Source organism: Sander vitreus, chromosome 5, assembly GCF_031162955.1.
Source record: "Sander vitreus isolate 19-12246 chromosome 5, sanVit1, whole genome shotgun sequence".
Lineage (NCBI taxonomy): Eukaryota > Metazoa > Chordata > Actinopteri > Perciformes > Percidae > Sander > Sander vitreus.
Genome location: NC_135859.1, coordinates 20,412,779 through 20,430,096, shown reverse-complemented (window position 1 = coordinate 20,430,096; position 17,318 = coordinate 20,412,779). Strand labels below are relative to the sequence as shown.

At 42.1% G+C, this 17,318-nt stretch overlaps 1 protein-coding gene across 1 annotated transcript; it reads right to left on the bottom strand.

Annotated features, from left to right (window-relative positions):
* Positions 1 to 2,065: 2,065 nt before the first annotated feature.
* Positions 2,066 to 17,086, bottom strand: mapk4 (mitogen-activated protein kinase 4). The gene is made up of 8 exons (XM_078250914.1): positions 16,720 to 17,086; positions 15,914 to 16,089; positions 8,190 to 8,334; positions 6,537 to 6,619; positions 6,263 to 6,341; positions 3,599 to 3,818; positions 3,236 to 3,398; positions 2,066 to 3,019 (listed from the first exon to the last, which is right to left on the bottom strand). Exons 1-8 carry the CDS (start codon positions 17,084 to 17,086, stop codon positions 2,066 to 2,068), a joined length of 2,187 nt encoding a protein of 728 aa, XP_078107040.1.
* Between the last annotated feature and the right edge of the window lie 232 nt (positions 17,087 to 17,318).

The window sequence follows — 17,318 nt, the reverse complement described above, 5'->3', positions numbered from 1 at the left end:
GTCCAGCAATCCAGCCTGGATATGGGTAATACCTTAGAGGTACATTATTGACAAAAATCAACATTGACAGTGGTGGAGTTTCAGTAGTCGCTGAGTAAAACCAGCATTTCTGAATGTGCTAGTGACTCTAAATTGGCTTCATGTCTATTGTGACTGTAAAACAATATACCTGGCTCATAGGTTGTACTGTTAGCATTTCTCAAGTATGGCTCGTACTATGTTGTGCAAGCGATGACCTGCTCACAACCTGTGTATGTGGAGGTCAACATTTTTAGATCAACTTCACATAAGCATTAACAGTTAATAGCTGTTAACAGCAGAGAAAGAGATACAGTGGCTGCATTGTGGGAAGGTGGATATCAACTCAACTCAACTATCAACGCCACACTATCAAACCACACTATCACCTTCCTCGTGTTCTGTGTGTGGACAGAGGATTAAAATGAATATGTAAGAGGGTATGAAAGACTTGTTGCTAATGGACTGGATGTTACTTTAGTCAGAATGTGTATCAGATGTTTGACTAAATATCATTGAACAGATAAAACATGTCTTATTCTGGGGTGTTGTTGCTGTGCTGGCAGTGTGTTTTATGCATCCCAGTATTATTCCTCTGGCATTCCCAACAGTCGGACCAGCCCATACACTGTTTACATGTGGTACACCCACAGCAGAGCATTACATGTCAAACAGTGAAACCAGGGACATATTTCTTCTAGGTTACAGAATAACAGATTTAGCAGAATAGTTTAAATACTATTTCCATATGCTCACTATCAGCTTTTTAGTTTGACGAGTGACGTGAATGTCAGATGTGATTGATTAAGAAAGTACGAGGCACAAGCCAACAGCCTTCATCTGTTTTAGAACATACATCTTTTACCTGATTTCGTTACCTTGGAGGGGAGACATCAAATGCCAGAATACATAACATTCTGAGGGTCTACTGTCTTCCTTGTTGGATAGAAAAGTATTTAAAAAAAAGTTTTGAGTACAAAGAATTATAGGCTGCTGTTGTTTGCATTGTAGCTTTCTGTGGCTAACAAGTGAGCAGAATGATGACAGATAGCTGGCTGTCTGGTACATACACAGATATTTCAGTAAGTGTACAGCAGAGGATTACCTTGTTGGGTGCATCAGACAGACATGATTTTAAACTATTTACGATTGAACTAGAGCATAAATTATTACGATAGAGCATTCCACATTTAAACAAAATACAACTCACTTCAAACAAAAAAATGTAGCATTCAGCAAAACTGCTTTGGATAAAATAATATTAACAACAGTCTATAGAAATATATTATAGAACTAAATATGACAACAGTTTTATACAAGTTTACAAGGCATGTAGCAGTGACGTAGCTAATTAAGTCACTGTGAGTGTTAAGATAGCAACAAATAAGATCCTCATGGTTCACCACGTAGTATAATTTGACTGATTCTTTTTCAGTTAATACATTCAGCTTGGAAAAAAAGCATTTCCTGTGTGATTATCATTATTCAGTGAACATCACCATTGGAAGACTGTCTGACATTTTGAAAATATTTAATGACTGACTGACACAGCTAGGGATCTTGTATAGAAACACAAATCTAAAGCAAACTTAAAACAAACCAAGTGATCCCTCTCCAGTGGGTTACTGTTATCCAGTACACAATAGCCTGGGTAACTCTTGTTGGAGTCATCGTTAAGATGACAAATGACAGCAAACCACAAATACCACAATCATTAATTAGCTGATTATTTCTAAATATTCCCAGAACAAACCCTTGATATTTGCAATGCTAAGCTATTCATTTTGAACCCAAATGCTTTTTGACCTCTTATTGCCTGAGAGCACCTCTTGACAAAGCAGCAGGATTGCTTGTTTAAGTGAGGGTTTTAGTCACAGCGTGTAGTGTGTCATAGCAATAGTAACAAAAAGACTGCTAACACTAAGGTCTAATGTTTAAGCAGCATATTCAACCATGGACACCCCTCACTATGTAAAGCACTATGAGAATTTGGAAGTGCTACCCATATGATGCTGTATTGTGGTGGACCTGAAGTTGAAATTCAACATCAAGAGTTGGGAGTCTGCGGTGGTGGAGGCCTGTGCTCTGGAAGCCTGGGAACCTTTAGATGAATGTTTGGCTGTCTGCTTTCTTCCCTCCATCCCCCCTCTTTCCCTTTCTTCCCATCTGCTTTCTCCTTATTCTGCCTGCACAGTTTCAGTGCTCGGGATATGAACACGTCCAGGTCGAACAGCCGCTCTTTCTGCTTGACAGGAAGTGACTCCAAGGAGTCATCATTTACTGGCTGAGAAATGGAGGAAGTAGAGGAAAGGGGTTGAGATTCTGGGGAAGGAAAAAGTGGCGAGGTTGGGGGAGACACTGTTTGAGGTGACTGAGGGGGGAACGGAGAGGTGGGGGATGAGGGAAGAAGTGAGGGAAGGGAGTTAAAGGAAGACGTGACAGGCTGAAGTGGGCTCAGTCTGTCTTCATCATATTCAGCTGATGTTTGCTGCACAACTTCGGTGTAGTGGAAGACTGGAGTTGGAAGGTCAGTCGGGGAGAGAGGCAGAGGGGGAGAGGAGGTGTAGCAGGAGGGTGAACGTGGCTCCAAAGGACTGGGACTGGGCGAGAGCAGGCGAGACTGGGTACTCTCCACCCAGCGAGAGATCTCCTGGAATAAATCCCCCGTTTCCTCCTCTTCCTCCTCTTTTGCTGCCTCCTCTTTCATCTCTCCAAGGTCCTCCACACTGTCACCAATAGGCTCAGCAGGCACAGGGAGGCTATTAGTGTTACGCTTCCAATGAGAAAGATCCAGGATCAGCTTAGGCTCCGAGTAGTTTTGAGGCTTGCCCTCCCTCCAGGCAATTTTATCCAGGTATGAAGGAGAGCCCACTTTGTAGTCACAGGAGCGGCCACAGTCTAGTTCCCCATACCCCAAACCACAGGCCCGATCCAGAGAGGAGTGAGAGTTTTCCAGGAAGCGTTCAGCTGAGCTGCTGTGGGAATATTTGCGTGGGTCAACCTATATAAGATAGATTGGGAGTAGCATGGCGGGAGGGAGAAGGTGATAAATAGGGAAGGAGGAATTAATTTCAGTTTTATTGTGTGTAGTGCTGCTTTGACTGGTTTTAATGTGTTACTAAATATCCTTTACTTTGCATTTCATTAGAATAAGATACTGGTTATACTATAAGTACAAATCAGTCAGTATGGGTGAAAATGACAAAACATATCCAACCTGAGCCTCCTCTAACAGTGTGGAACTGGCCCGGGGGTCTCTCTGCACCTCCTCATCCTCTGCAGTGTCTTCCAGGTAGGAGGTGATGTGGCCAGGGGGCATGCAGTCACACCTTGTGTCTGACTGCTGCCAGGACACATCAGTTGATAAACTGTTCTCGTACCTGCAGGAGGGCAGAAATTAAGTACTCATATTAGTCTGTGTAGTATTAGTTGCAGTATATGCAGTATATTTACTGTGTGAATCTTTTGTAGTTTCTTGTGTGTCATTATTCTTTGCCAGACTTCTCTGTTCCAAAAAAAAATCTTCTTCAGTTTTTCAATATATATAAATACTAGTGTATAAAAATGTAAATGTACAGACCTCTCCCAGTGGATGCTGCAGGCCTGACTGTTGCTGTTGCTGAGGCTCTGCTCGGTGACGAGGCTGTCCTCCAGTTCGTCCTCGATGCGGAAGGGATGTGATGACGTGGGCTCATCCTCTGGACAGGAGTACTGCTGGAAGAAGGGATGGGACAGCGCTGCTTCAGCTGTCAGCCGATCCATGGGGTTAAAGGTCAAAATACGCTCAAGGAAGTCAACAGCTGAGAGAAGAAGAGGAAGGGATCAGTGGGGGAGGAAGAGGAGGAGAAATGAAATGTAGTGTCCATAAAGTGTATTCTTAAAGTGCTCATATTATGCTCATTTTCAGGTTCATAATTGTATTTAGAGGTTATATCAGAATAGGTTTACATGGTTTAATTTGAAAAAAAAAACACCATCTTTTTGTGGTACTGCACATTGCTGCAGCTCCTCTTTTCACCCTGTGTGTTGAGCTCTCTGTTTTAGCTACAGAGTGAAGCATCACACTTCTATTCCATCTTTGTTGGGAGTCGCACATGCACAGTAGCTAGGTAAGGACTACTAGCCAGTCAGATGCAGAGTATGAGGGCGTACCACGCTAGCAGCTAGGCGAGCATTATAACGTGTTACAAAGTGATGCACGGTCGTCACGGAAGTAAAGACTGGATTACAATAGAGCTGTTTGGAGGAGTTTGTTACAGTGTTTTATCTGGAAGATGGTAAGTCCCTTTGGGGTGGACTTTGGGCTTTTTCACTTTGTAAACCTATAACGTGCACAACAAAGATATATAACACAATAAAGGAAAGGGAAAAAGCCAAAAAGCATAATATGAGAACTTTAATAAAATATATTCCCATGCAACTCTGTATACAGTGGTGTGAAAAAGTGTTTGCCCCCTTCCTCATTTCCTGTTCCTTTGCATGTTTGTCACACTTAAGTGTTTCGGAACATCAAACCAATTTAAACAATAGTCAAGGACAACACAAGTAAACACAAAATGCAATTTGTAAATGAAGGTGTTAATTATTAAAGGTGAAAAAAAATCCAAACCATCATGGCCCTGTGTGAAAAAGTGATTGCCCCCCTTGTTAAAACATACTATAACTGTGGTTGTCCACACCTGAGTTCAATTTCTCTAGCCACACCCAGGCCTGATTATTGCCACACCTGTTCACAATCAAGGCATCACTTAAATAGGAGCTGCTTGACACAGTAAGGTCCACCAGAAGATCCTTAAAAGCTACACATCATGCCGAGACCCAAAGAAATTCAGGAACAATTGAGAAAGAAAGTAATTGAGATCTATCAGTCTGGAAAGGGTTATAAAGCCATTTCCAAAGCTTTGGGAATCAGCGAACCACAGTGAGAGCCATTATCCACAAATGGCGAAGACATGGAACAGTGGTGAACCTTCCCAGGAGTGGCCGGCCGCCCAAAATTACCCCAAGAGCGCAGCGGCGACTCATCCAAGAGGTCACAAAAGACCCCACAACAACGTCCAAAGAACTGCAGGCCTCACTTGCCTCAGTTAAGGTCAGCGTTCATGCCTCCACCATCAGGAAAAAGACTGGGCAAAAATGGCCTGCATGGCAGAGTTCCAAGGAGAAAACCACTGCTGAGCAAAAAGAACATCAAAGCTCGTCTCAATTTCTCCAGAACACATCTTGATGATCCCCAAGACTTTTGGGACAACATTCTGTGGACCGATGAGACAAAAGTGGAACTCTTTGGAAGGTGTGTGTCCAAGTATATCTGGCGTAGAAGGAACACTGCATTTCATAAAAGAACATTATACCAACTGTAAAATATGGTGGTGGTAGTGTGATGGTCTGGGGGCTGTTTTGCTGCTTCAGGACCTGGAAGACTTGCCGTGATAAAAGGAACTATGAATTCTGCTGTCTACCAAGAGATCCTGAAGGAGAATGTCCGACCATCTGTTCGTGTACTCAAGCTGAAACGAACTTGGGTTCTGCAGCAGGACAATGATCCTAAACACACCAGCAAGTCCACCACCGAATGGCTGAAGAAAAACTAAATGAAGACTTTGGAGTGGCCTAGCCAAAGTCCTGACCTGAATCCTATTGAGATGTTGTGGTATGACCTTAAAAAGGCCGTTCATGCTCGAAAACCCTCTAATGTAACTGAATTAGGACAATTCTGCAAAGATGAGTGGGCCAAAATTCCTCCAGGGACGCTGTAAAAGCCTCATTGCACGTTATCGCATAACAGCTTGGTTGCAGTTGTTGCTGCTAAGGGTGGCCCAACCAGTTATTAGGTTTAGGGGGCAATCACTTTTTTCACACAGGGCCATGATGGTTTGGATTTTTTTTCACCTTTAATAATTAACACCTTCATTTACAAATTGCATTTTGTGTTTACTTGTGTTGTCCTTGACTTTTGTTTAAATTGGTTTGATGTTCGAAACACTTAAGTGTGACAAACATGCAAAGGAACAGGAAATGAGGAAGAGGGGCAAACACTTTTTCACACCACTGTATGTATGTGTTCCACCTCCAAACCTTTACAGCCTACTCTATCATCTCTTCAACTCAGAGAAGCTGCTGTCTTCTGTATCTTTTTTACTCCTTACATCTTCCATTACTCTTATTTGTCCCCTTTTTATTTCATACTGCTTCTCCTTCATCTTCTCACCACTAATCTCCTCTCCTACTTCCCTCCACTCACCCTGAGCATCCACTTCAGGCAGTAATCCAGAAAAGGGTTTCTTGACTCTCCATCCATGACTGACGTATGAAGGCATCACCTGGGAAAAGGATAGGACAGATTTTAATATTTGCATATTTACACAGCATTCAACTAAGTTAACTCTTACTATAAGCATAAAGCATATTGTTGTTGAAAGCAACACACATGCAGGGCCGATGTTGAAAAGAGTTGTGTGCACATCTAACCAATCAGTTTGCAGACATATGACTAGCAGCAGCCACTGAGGCGTCACCTGTAGCAGGTCCTGCCTGTCTTCCTCTCTCAGTACTGGCACTGTGTTGAGAATCAGCTGCATCTGCTCCAGCTCATGAGCTCCTGGGGAAAGGACACAAGCCAATCAGAGACAAGCAGAGAAGAGACAAAGAATCAGTTACAAAAGCAGAAAAAAGGTGACTTTTAGAGTCAAACAGGAATAACTAGGAGGTGTGAGCTGTCGAGTGAAAGAAATAGTAAGGCAAGGATGTTCAATAAAAACTATGCAGATAAGATAACTCTAAGACCCAAATATTATAAAAACCCACTTCAATTTTAATTACTGAAATCACATTAAATGTTACTTTCTGCAGCTTCATTTTTTTCCCTCCTTCCTCTGATTATTGATCTGTTTAAGAGTATCCATCCTAAATCAAATACTGGTAGAATAGTAAAGGTTGAAAATGCAGGCTTGTTGTTTTTTTGGTCACACCCTAACTGCGAGGCCACAGTAGGTCCAGCATTTTGTGCACCAGGGAATTTTTATTTCTGCAGTACAACCTGTTGGGCAGCACTTCTTTACAGGTTATGTAAAAACCCCACATCCTTCTAATATTGGCAGACATTTACCCGAAATATGGCCCAATCCTTATGTTAAAACTATATTACCTAAATGTCTAGGTGAGTAGGCTGGGGGTCGTATAAAACCTGAGAGGAATAAGATGCTGTGAAGCTCAACTCTTAGAAAAGTCCCTGAAGTGCATTTTACAGATGACATGAACCACTATTTTGAAGTCACTGACTGTGGTGTCACTAGACACACAGCATGCTCAAAGTTTTCAGCTCAGAGCAGAGCATTTTTCCACCCATGTTATATTATGGATTTACCCTTTAAAAGTTTCATCAAGCTAATGGGCACCAGCAGGTGGTGCTATATCAACACATCCACCACTAAGAATTAAGCAAGCAGTGATAGTGTGTTTGGATGAGAGTGCATTGCTTCCCCTATGCCTATATTAAATAGTTGTGACATGGTAACTCAGTGGTAAAGTGAAATGCAGCTCTAACAGTCCATGTGTGGAATTCTAGCAGAGAGAAACACCAGGGAACAAATGACGATTGAGTTTACGGCACTATCTCTCTTGTGGCGTAGAGGGCTGGTGGAGGTCAAATCAGCCTGTCAGGAGGAACTACATCTGCTTCAGAAAGCAAGAATTTCTCTATCATCATTGTTATTCTGGTCAGGCAAAGAAGTAGCCTGCAGAAAGAGAATAAAGTATCTTTGGCGGAGGACACAACAGAAAAACTCCTTAACTCTCACTTGACGCCACATTGTGATGTAGTCTTTAAGCAGCTTTTTAGCATATCTGCTAGTAAGAACTTTACAGTCAACAAAGGACACACAATATGTGTTTGAATACAACTGGTTTACCTGACTGTACTACAGTATTCACTACTAAAAGAAGCCTGATTTCAATGTGCTATCTTATTTAGGCTGGTGTTTATTGTTGCTAAGATGGTAAAGAAAGATCTTGCAGGGCTTTTATGATGTTTCTGCTGAATACTAAAGATATATTATTTATATTATATTTATTTATTTATAAATTAAAGATCAGCATTATCATAGTGTTCCTGTAGGACATCAAGGTCATGAGTGTTTTAGTGGATACTGTATGACAAACAGCAGAGGTACCTGCAAACAGCATGCGTCCGGTGAGCATCTCAGCCAGTATGCAGCCAGCGGCCCACATGTCGATGGCCTTGGTATAGTTGTTGGGGGACAGGAGCAGACGTGGTGAACAATACCACTTAGTTACCAGAGCCTTGGACAGATAGCCCTGGAGGGTGTGAGTGAGGGAAAAGTAGAAGAGAGTAACAGAACAGAGCAACAGATTGGCTTGTTACCAGTTCTTACCATTTAGTAGTGTACTTGTAAGTCTGCATGCACTTGCATGTGTATGAGGTGTTCAAGTTTCTCATATTAATTACAATCAAGCTGGCAGTTTTTTGGTAGTTATTTTGTTGGAGTGAAAGCATCGTGCAGTTGGTAATGTCAGCTACAAAAAGGAATTCTGCGCTCACATAGATATATTTTGATGTACAACCACAAAGACTTCATCATTTTATGTCAGCTACATGAAGATGGAAACTGGCTTCTGGATACGCTCTGCTGTAGAAAACATTCCCCTGAATCTCTACCAGCAGTTACTGAGTTTCACTGAGCTTTTGATGCTCTGCGGCTTAACAACACACATCCCCTCATTAGAGCTGCTCTGACATGGCTTGCTCCTGCCTGTTACTTTTGTAACTGTTCACCTTGTGTCACACTGTGATGATGGTGTGCATGGAGATGACCCAGAGGCAAATTTATTCATTTACAAACCAGATTTATCTAAGGTATAATGAGAAGTTTTCCCTGTTGCCATCATTAATGCTCTTGTCGCCTCTTACTGTATATATCACTCCACCTCTCACTCTCTGTAATGGCTCCACTCTCCGCCATTTCAAAATCTCAAAATCCCTGCACTTACTCCATGATATTTCTTTAGATCAACATCACGTCTGCTCAAGGACCTGGGACTACGTGGAGCCACACTGAGCAGATCCACCAAAGAGCTCTCTGAGGAAGCTGAGAAAGCAAGCCACTGGCTCTGGCTGAAACGACGAGACAAGACTTGGGGAGTAACATCTAATTAGGTTTTGCTGCAAGGGGTGTCAGGGAGACGTCCCTGTTCACTGCCCCGCCACCAGGAGATGTTCAGGGTTAAGGGGCGAAACGTCAATGAGCGGTGGTCCCCAGCTGAAGACCCAGCAGAAAGAACACCTCGCTGTAATGCTATTCCTTTCAATTTCCTTTTTCTATTCTTTAACTGCTCAAACTAATGGTATTAGAAGATAATAGACTGCACAACAAAAAATGCTCAGACTGTGGACATAAAGATTTTACTGCCATACTATATTTGTTCACTTTTGTCCCAAAAAGAACTTTAACTAATTTTCATGGTTGAAAAAGGGCTCCCAAAATTAGGCAGGGATCCTTATTCTATCCCTTCCTTCATCTCTCTACCCCTCCCTCCTCTGTCCTCACTGCTCTTTTTCCCTCTTCTGCTCTCCCATCACCCCTCTCCTAAAGTCTTCTTTTCCTATTTTCTGTCTCACCACTCACCACTCACCAATCTCCCCCTCTATGTGGTATTTCAGCTGAAAAAGAGTTCCCTCTTCATATTTGACTTTTTTTTGCTAAAGGAAATTATAGTGAATTGTGCCTTAATCAGCATGTTTAGGACATGACTCAGAGCCTTTACTCATTATGGACCACCTACGCCGATGTTCCCTCTTATACATCCCATCCAGCAATGTGCCCCTACATGAAGTTCAGCCTGCCAGAAATGTTTGTGTCAAAATGGCTCTATGAGTTTCTTCGGGCCAGCTTTCTAGTTACATTACTTCTAGAATACAAGAAATTAAATACATTGCCCAATTAAACAGCACTATTTAGTAGCTGTGAATAAGAAGCTATGAATTAAACTTCAGTTTTACAGCTCTACTTCAGCTGTGCTGTTTCTTTTCTTTGCTCCTCTTATGCTGCCTTTCCTCTCCTCTCATTCCACTCCTCTTTCCCTGAACATCATGTGAACCCTTATCTACTCCTTTTATGCTCTCTACCCCCTCTTTCTCTGCCCATGCTGAACCTTACTTACTGCCTCCCCTTCCCCTCCATGCCCTCCTTCATCGCTGCCTGTGTGCCAGCAGATGACAGAGCAGAAACTGATCCTGAGTGCTCAATGATGGTCTGACAAACATGCACTCACCTTGTCTTTTTGCTGATGAGTCTCTACATTTGAGCTCTCCTTTCTGCTTCCTGGTAAGCATTTGACAGACAGTGTCTTTCAAGGAGTGGTCATGTTTTGTGTCAAAAGTACAACATTTTCAGGATGTAATAGTATTTGATGATAATCATAAAACAGCTTTGGAAACTACTTTGAAGAGAAAAAGAAACATATTTAGGTCTCAGTTTCACAAAATGATGCACATCAACATACAGTGGGGAGAACAAGTATTTGACACACTGCCGATTTTGCAGGTTTTCCCACTTACAAAGCATGTAGAAGTCTGTAATTTTTATCATAGGTACTCTTCAACTGTGAGTGACGGAATCTAAAACAAAAATCCAGAAAATCACATTGTATGATTTTTAAGTAATTCATTTGCATTTTATTGCATGACATAAGTATTTGATACATCAGAAAAGCAGAACTTAATATTTGGTACAGAAACCTTTGTTTGCAATTACAGAGATCATACGTTTCCTGTAGTTCTTGACCAGGTTTGCACACACTGCAGCAGGGATTTTGGCCCACTCCATACAGACCTTCTCCAGATCCTTCAGGTTTCGGGGCTGTCGCTGGGCAATACGGACTTTCAACTCCGTTGAAAGATTTTCTATTGGGTTCAGGTCTGGAGACTGGCTAGGCCACTCCAGGACCTTGAGATGCTTCTTACAGAGCCACTCCTTAGTTACCCTGGCTGTGTTTTTCGGGTCGTTGTCATGCTGGAAGACCCAGCCACGACCCATCTTCAATGCTCTTACTGAGGGAAGGAGGTTGTTGGCCAAGATCTCGTGATACATGGCCCCATCCATCCTCCCCTCAATACGATGCAGTCGTCCTGTCCCCTTTGCAGAAAAGCATCCCCAAAGAATGATGTTTCCACCTCCATGCTTCACGGTTGGGATGGTATTCTTGGGGTTGTACTCATCCTTCTTCTTCCTCCAAAGACGGCGAGTGGAGTTTAGACCCAAAAGCTCTATTTTTGTCTCATCAGACCACATGACCTTCTCCCATTCCTCCTCTGGAATTCCATTGGTAAACTTCAGACGGGCCTGGACATGCGCTGGCTTGAGCAGGGGGACCTTGCGTGCGCTGCAGGATTTTAATCCATGACGGCGTAGTGTGTTACTAATGGTTTTCTTTGAGACTGTGGTCCCAGCTCTCTTCAGATCATTGACCAGGTCCTGCCATGTAGTTCTGGGCTGATCCCTCACCTTCCTCATGATCATTGGAGGAACAGGAGGGCTTCTTAAAGAAAATCTAACAGGTCTGTCAGAGCCGGAATTCTTACTGGTTGGTAGGTGATCAAATACTTATGTCATGCAATAAAATGCAAATTAATTATTTAAAACTCATACAATGTGATTTTCTGGATTTTTGTTTTAGATTCCGTCTCTCACAGTTGAAGTGTACCTATGATAAAAATTACAGACCTCTACATGCTTTGTAAGTAGGAAAACCTGCAAAATCGGCAGTGTATCAAATACTTGTTCTCCCCACTGTATGTGCATCATTTTGTGAAACTGAGACCTAGATATCGTTTTGTAACTATATTTACACTGCTTTTAACCACTGTACCACAGATTTTCAGCATTATAAAATGTTTTTTGCGTTCTTCATTCCTTTCCTTTCCTTTCAACCTTTTCCCTGTCATCACCTCCCACTTTCCACTCTATCCGTTCCCTTAATCTCAATTTACCTCAGTGTTTCTCTACGTCACCACAGCAGCTATGACTGTCTCCCCTACCTTTCCTCTTTTCTTAACGCTTCACCCTCCTTTCTCGCCTATTTCATCCCTCCTTCTCTTCTTGTCACTTACAGGTCCACTCTGCTCCCCTCTTCCTCACTTCCATCCCTTCTTTTCTCTTCCTTTTCAAATACTCTCCCCTTATTCACCTTTCATCTCCTTCTTTTCTCCTTCATCCAGGTCATGAATAATTTCTGGGCAGATCCAGCACTGCCTCAGCAGGTGACATTCACACATACACACTCAAAGTTCTTACTGGTGTTGACAGTAAACAACATAACAAATAATGTTTTCTCGGGCTCTGTTTCCCTTCTCTCTCCTCTCAACCTTTCTGTCATCTCTTTTTGCCTGAGTAAATGTTTGTCTGTGTAGTCAGAGGCTCACATCTAGACACCTTGTCAAACAGCCTCATTTCGAGGCACTGCAGAGTCCCAGTGTACTGACAAAACCACTGTGATAACACAGACCATGTAAGCTACAGTATAAACACTAAGGAAAGGTAGGAGGGATTTCTTTGGAGTGACTATACGTCATTGAAAAAAGGTCATTCAATGGTGAGAACTAGAAGTCTAAACTAGCCAATCTCACTGATAAAGACTGACTGTGATTCAAGGACCCTATTTGAAATCAATACAAATAAGACATAAAACAGAGCCACCTGTCTTGTTGTATGGCCAAATATGAAAGTTAATACCATTTGTGAATTTCACATCACAGCTGAAGTCAATACTGCCTTTACCACAAAAATGTTTGAAAAAACAGCTCTTTGAATTTGCATCATTAAATAAGAGAGAGAATGCTAACACATTCACTACAGGCATCTGTTTTGGTGTCAACACTGCATCACAAACAGCCCAGCATACTCTTACACACACATCGTCATACACACAAACATACACCCATAACTCTGGTAATACAATCCAAATGCTAATGAAAAATGACTGATGTGCTGCTGGCTAACAGGCACATCAGCTGGGACAGACTCCCAACTAACTCCCAATATCCAAGAACAATTCAAACCACGTCAGCAGTCAGTTTAAAATTAGATTGTAATGTGCAGCCAGCAGTCTTATTGGTTATTAATGCATCCCTGTTATCAAAGCTTTGAGGCTAACATCTGCAAAGGAAGAGGCTGATACTGCAACACCATGGGAAAAATACTATCTGTATGAGCTGAGGTACACTACTTATTAAATCTCCAATAAATCGGCTTAATGTGAATTATGCATGTTTATAGGCATATGTATATGAAATATGCACATGACAGACAGGTGTAACACTTACTACATTAATAAAGACATCAACCCTTACTATCTATCTATCTATCTATCTATCTATCCAAACACACACACACACACGCACGCACGCACGCACGCACACACACACACACACACACACACACACACACACACACACACACACATAGAGTGAAATAGAAGCAACCCTTGTTTCTGCTGTCCTGCACGACCCAAATCTCTCTCACTTTCTTTCAGTTTGATCTCTTTTTTGTCCCTCCTTTCCTTGTTTCTCCTCTTTGCACTTTTGCTCACCCTCATTTCTCTGCCTTTGTTCTTTTCATCTCTCCTCCTTTCACCCTTGCTCCGCATCTGTTCTCTGCCTCCCTCCTCCTCCTTCTCCCATCCAAACGCACCCCCTGTGTCTGCACCCAGCTGATCTCCAGTCCCGTGTTCCAAGCTGACAAAGATCGTCTTTCACAAGAGCTCCCTTTTTACATGCACAGACCCAAAAAGCACACAAACATACAAACACGCACGCGCGCGAGCACATGCACACGCACACGCACGCATGCACACACACACACACACACACACACACACACACACACACACACACACACACACAGCCTGCCCTGCTAGTGTTACAGTATTACTGTGGGATCTTCATGCATAAAGCAGCACAATGGAGCAGTGAAATGTCACATTAATCTCTCAGAAGCCTTTATCTACAATGGACAGGCTAATCACAGGGTTTGATTAGCACGAAACTTGATACCAGGTTTGGAAAGAAGACGTTACAGTAATGGCAGTGTTTGGGCTGGAGAGGAGGCCTATGTGAAAGACAGGTCGGCAACATCAGATATAGGGATATGTAATCGGAGATGCCAGTCGTAGAAAAAGACAACTTGGCTGTACTGCAATCACATCATGTAGAATCTTTAGGTGTTACAGTTACACCTCAAACACTTTTCAGTTTCAAGTTTGAGATTTTGACTGTGTTTGACTGAAATTGGGATCTTTGTCAGAATCAGACTAATGATGCCTAAGATGTCACCTAACACACCACAGTGAGAGGACACCAGACAGACATCAATTATTCTGTGTTTCAATTGCGAGGCAGACATGAGTGCAAACCACTGATTTTCTATAGTAGGATTCTTTTGCAACAGCATCCCATCCTATATTGTATCCATTGCTACACAAGGACAAGGGTTTGTGCACTTCTGTCCAGAGGCGAAGCGGCAGGGTGGCTTCTGGGACTCCATCCCCAAATGTTTCTCAAAAGCCCTGAATCTTTTAGGCGGACTTTACTGTCTTTCAGAGGCTGTAACAAGTTCTGTGAAACTAGACGACGTAAGGAATCCATTGGATTGGTAGCTTGTCTAGAAGGGGGCTAAATAACGTTCCAAACTAAGGCTACGTTTTGGCAAGGGAAAAACTGGAATGGCCAATTTTAAAGGGGTCCCTTGACCTCTTACCTCAAGATATCTGAATGAAAATGGATTATATGGGCACCCATGAGTCTCCCATTTACATGTCCACTTCATGATAATCTCATGCAGTTTGGGCCAAAAACCATGCAGTTTTTCCTCATGCAGTATACATGTGTTAGTATTGCCTATTCCTATTTTCTAATTCTATTGCAGTTAGAGCAGACCAATTATTATGGGATAGATTCAAATTTAGCAGATTTGTCAGCTAGACATTCACTTCAGCATAGTATAACAAACATAGGTTTCAAGATTAGCAATTTCTGCCCTACCTTTTTTTTGCCTCTTTTTAAGGGGCAGGAATGAAAAAAGATCATCCTCAACATGTGTTGTGTTCTGGTTTCAGAATGATGAAGACAGTTGGAAAACAATTACTGTACATACAAAATAGGATGTAGGCTCTACAGGATGTTTTTTCCCATGTTTTTCCTAAATGATGCAGAAATAGCTTGAAAAGTAGTGCATATAGCTGCCATAAATTGGGAAATAATTCTCCCCAGAGGGAGCATGACAATGTTTAATATTACAATAATATCCCAATTCATCCATCAGCAGCAGACTGGCCCACACTGTGTCAGAGCAATGAGGAGAGTGAAAAATCCCTTCTAACATTCTCAACTTTCCTAGCTTGAATATTTATAGTATGATTAATGTTTGTAGAACAAGTATTAAAAAGTACCAATACAAAAAAACACGGACAAAATGATGTGGATATTTATGCTGGCTTGTCCTCTGAATATTATGGATTTATAAAATGAATATAAAACTTGTTTAAAGAGCATCAGCCTAAAGAGAAATAAATTCACAGGCATTTACTGGCCTCTGGTCAAAAGAATACTTGACACATTTGCTACATTTACATGCCCCAAAAAACTCCCTAAGAGTAATTAAGGCTGGAAATGTTTGTATACTGTAAGTGCTGCTGATTATTATACACTTTCAGCTTATATGTCATGTTTGGTCATCGGTCTTTTCACTCATTCACTTCAAGACATCCAACTACTAGCATATACTACCATCATCATTTCTGTATATGTGAGTCTAAACGTCCTTGTAGTAGGCCTATATGTGTTTGTGTGTGGTGGGTTTACTTTCCTGCATTTCTCTCTTACCTTATGAGAATAATGAGGGTCAACTATCCTGGCCAACCCGAAGTCTCCAATCTTGAGCAGCAGTTGGTCCGTGTTGATGAATATGTTGGCAGGCTTCAGATCTCTGTGCAAGACGTTAGCTGAGTGGATGAACTTCAGTCCCCTCAGGAGCTGGTAGAACAGCAGAGTAGCGTGACCTTTTTCAAGGGAAAAAGTCAGATATCAGGGTCAACCACACCACTTCTATTCTCACTCATGTAATTACCATAACAATGCTTATTTCTAAACTTAGTTATGTTTAATTGAGTAAAGCTAGCATAGATAGGTTAATCCATATTTGAACCTGTCAAAAGTGACAAAGTGACAAAATAAAACACTACATTAATGAATGAAGGAAAGTCTCAATGAAGGTACAGATTTGGGGTAAAATTCTGATCTTCTAATGTGTGACTTTTGAAATATAGGCAAAACAGTTGTGGCACATTATGTTAAAACGATGGTTTGCGTCACTCCAATACTTACCGAGCATGTTTATGTAGAGGGAACAAACAAGCTGAATGAATGACTCAACACATTTTGGTTAAAATTGTAATGTGATTTTCAAATGTGTGAATTGTGTACTGCCTCAGTAAAAGAGTCTTGAAAGGACTGCCACTAAATCCACTAAATCATAATGTAAACAAAGCCAGCAGTGCAGCAACAAAACAGTAGTGTTTTTAACAAAAAGCACCATGTCATGAAAAAGGGACTTAAACTGTCCAAATTCAAATAAAATAATATTTAGTTTTTGTTTCTCCTGAATGTTATTTCCCTTTTGTCTTTCATACCTGTGGGAAGGGGTCCTTGTTCCAGCAGCTGAGCCAGATCAGTCTCCATGCACTCCTGGACGATGTACAGCGCACTCAGCTGGGTCGGGTCTCTGGGCAGTGGTAGTCCATATGGCGCCAAAACCTCATTAACGCTCACCACATTTTCATGGTGCAGCCGCCGGGTGATTTTGACCTCCCGCAAAGCGTGCTTCACCGTCAAGGCATCACGCATCACCAGCTTTTTGATGGCCACACGCTGTCTGCTACGCTCGTCCAGAGCTGAGAGGACCAGGCCTGTAACACCCGTGCCGAGAGGTCGAAGGTCAACAAAGTGACCACCTAGGTCAAAACCATGGAGGAAGAGGGGGGTGTCCTGTCTAGCCATGGTAGCTCAGTCTGGAAGTGTTAGGGACAGATGATTCCAGGTACCTCAAGCTTGATGGATCCCCACAATATCTATTAAAGTGCTTTGTTATTGTCTTATGCACATGATGTTACATCTTGCTGGTGAGTCCAGAACCTTAACTAAAGACCTGATCTTTATAGGTAGCTGGAGCATGTAGATGTCTGCTCTCATGTAGACAAGTGCAGTGGCACAACTAGTCTGGTGAGGTGGA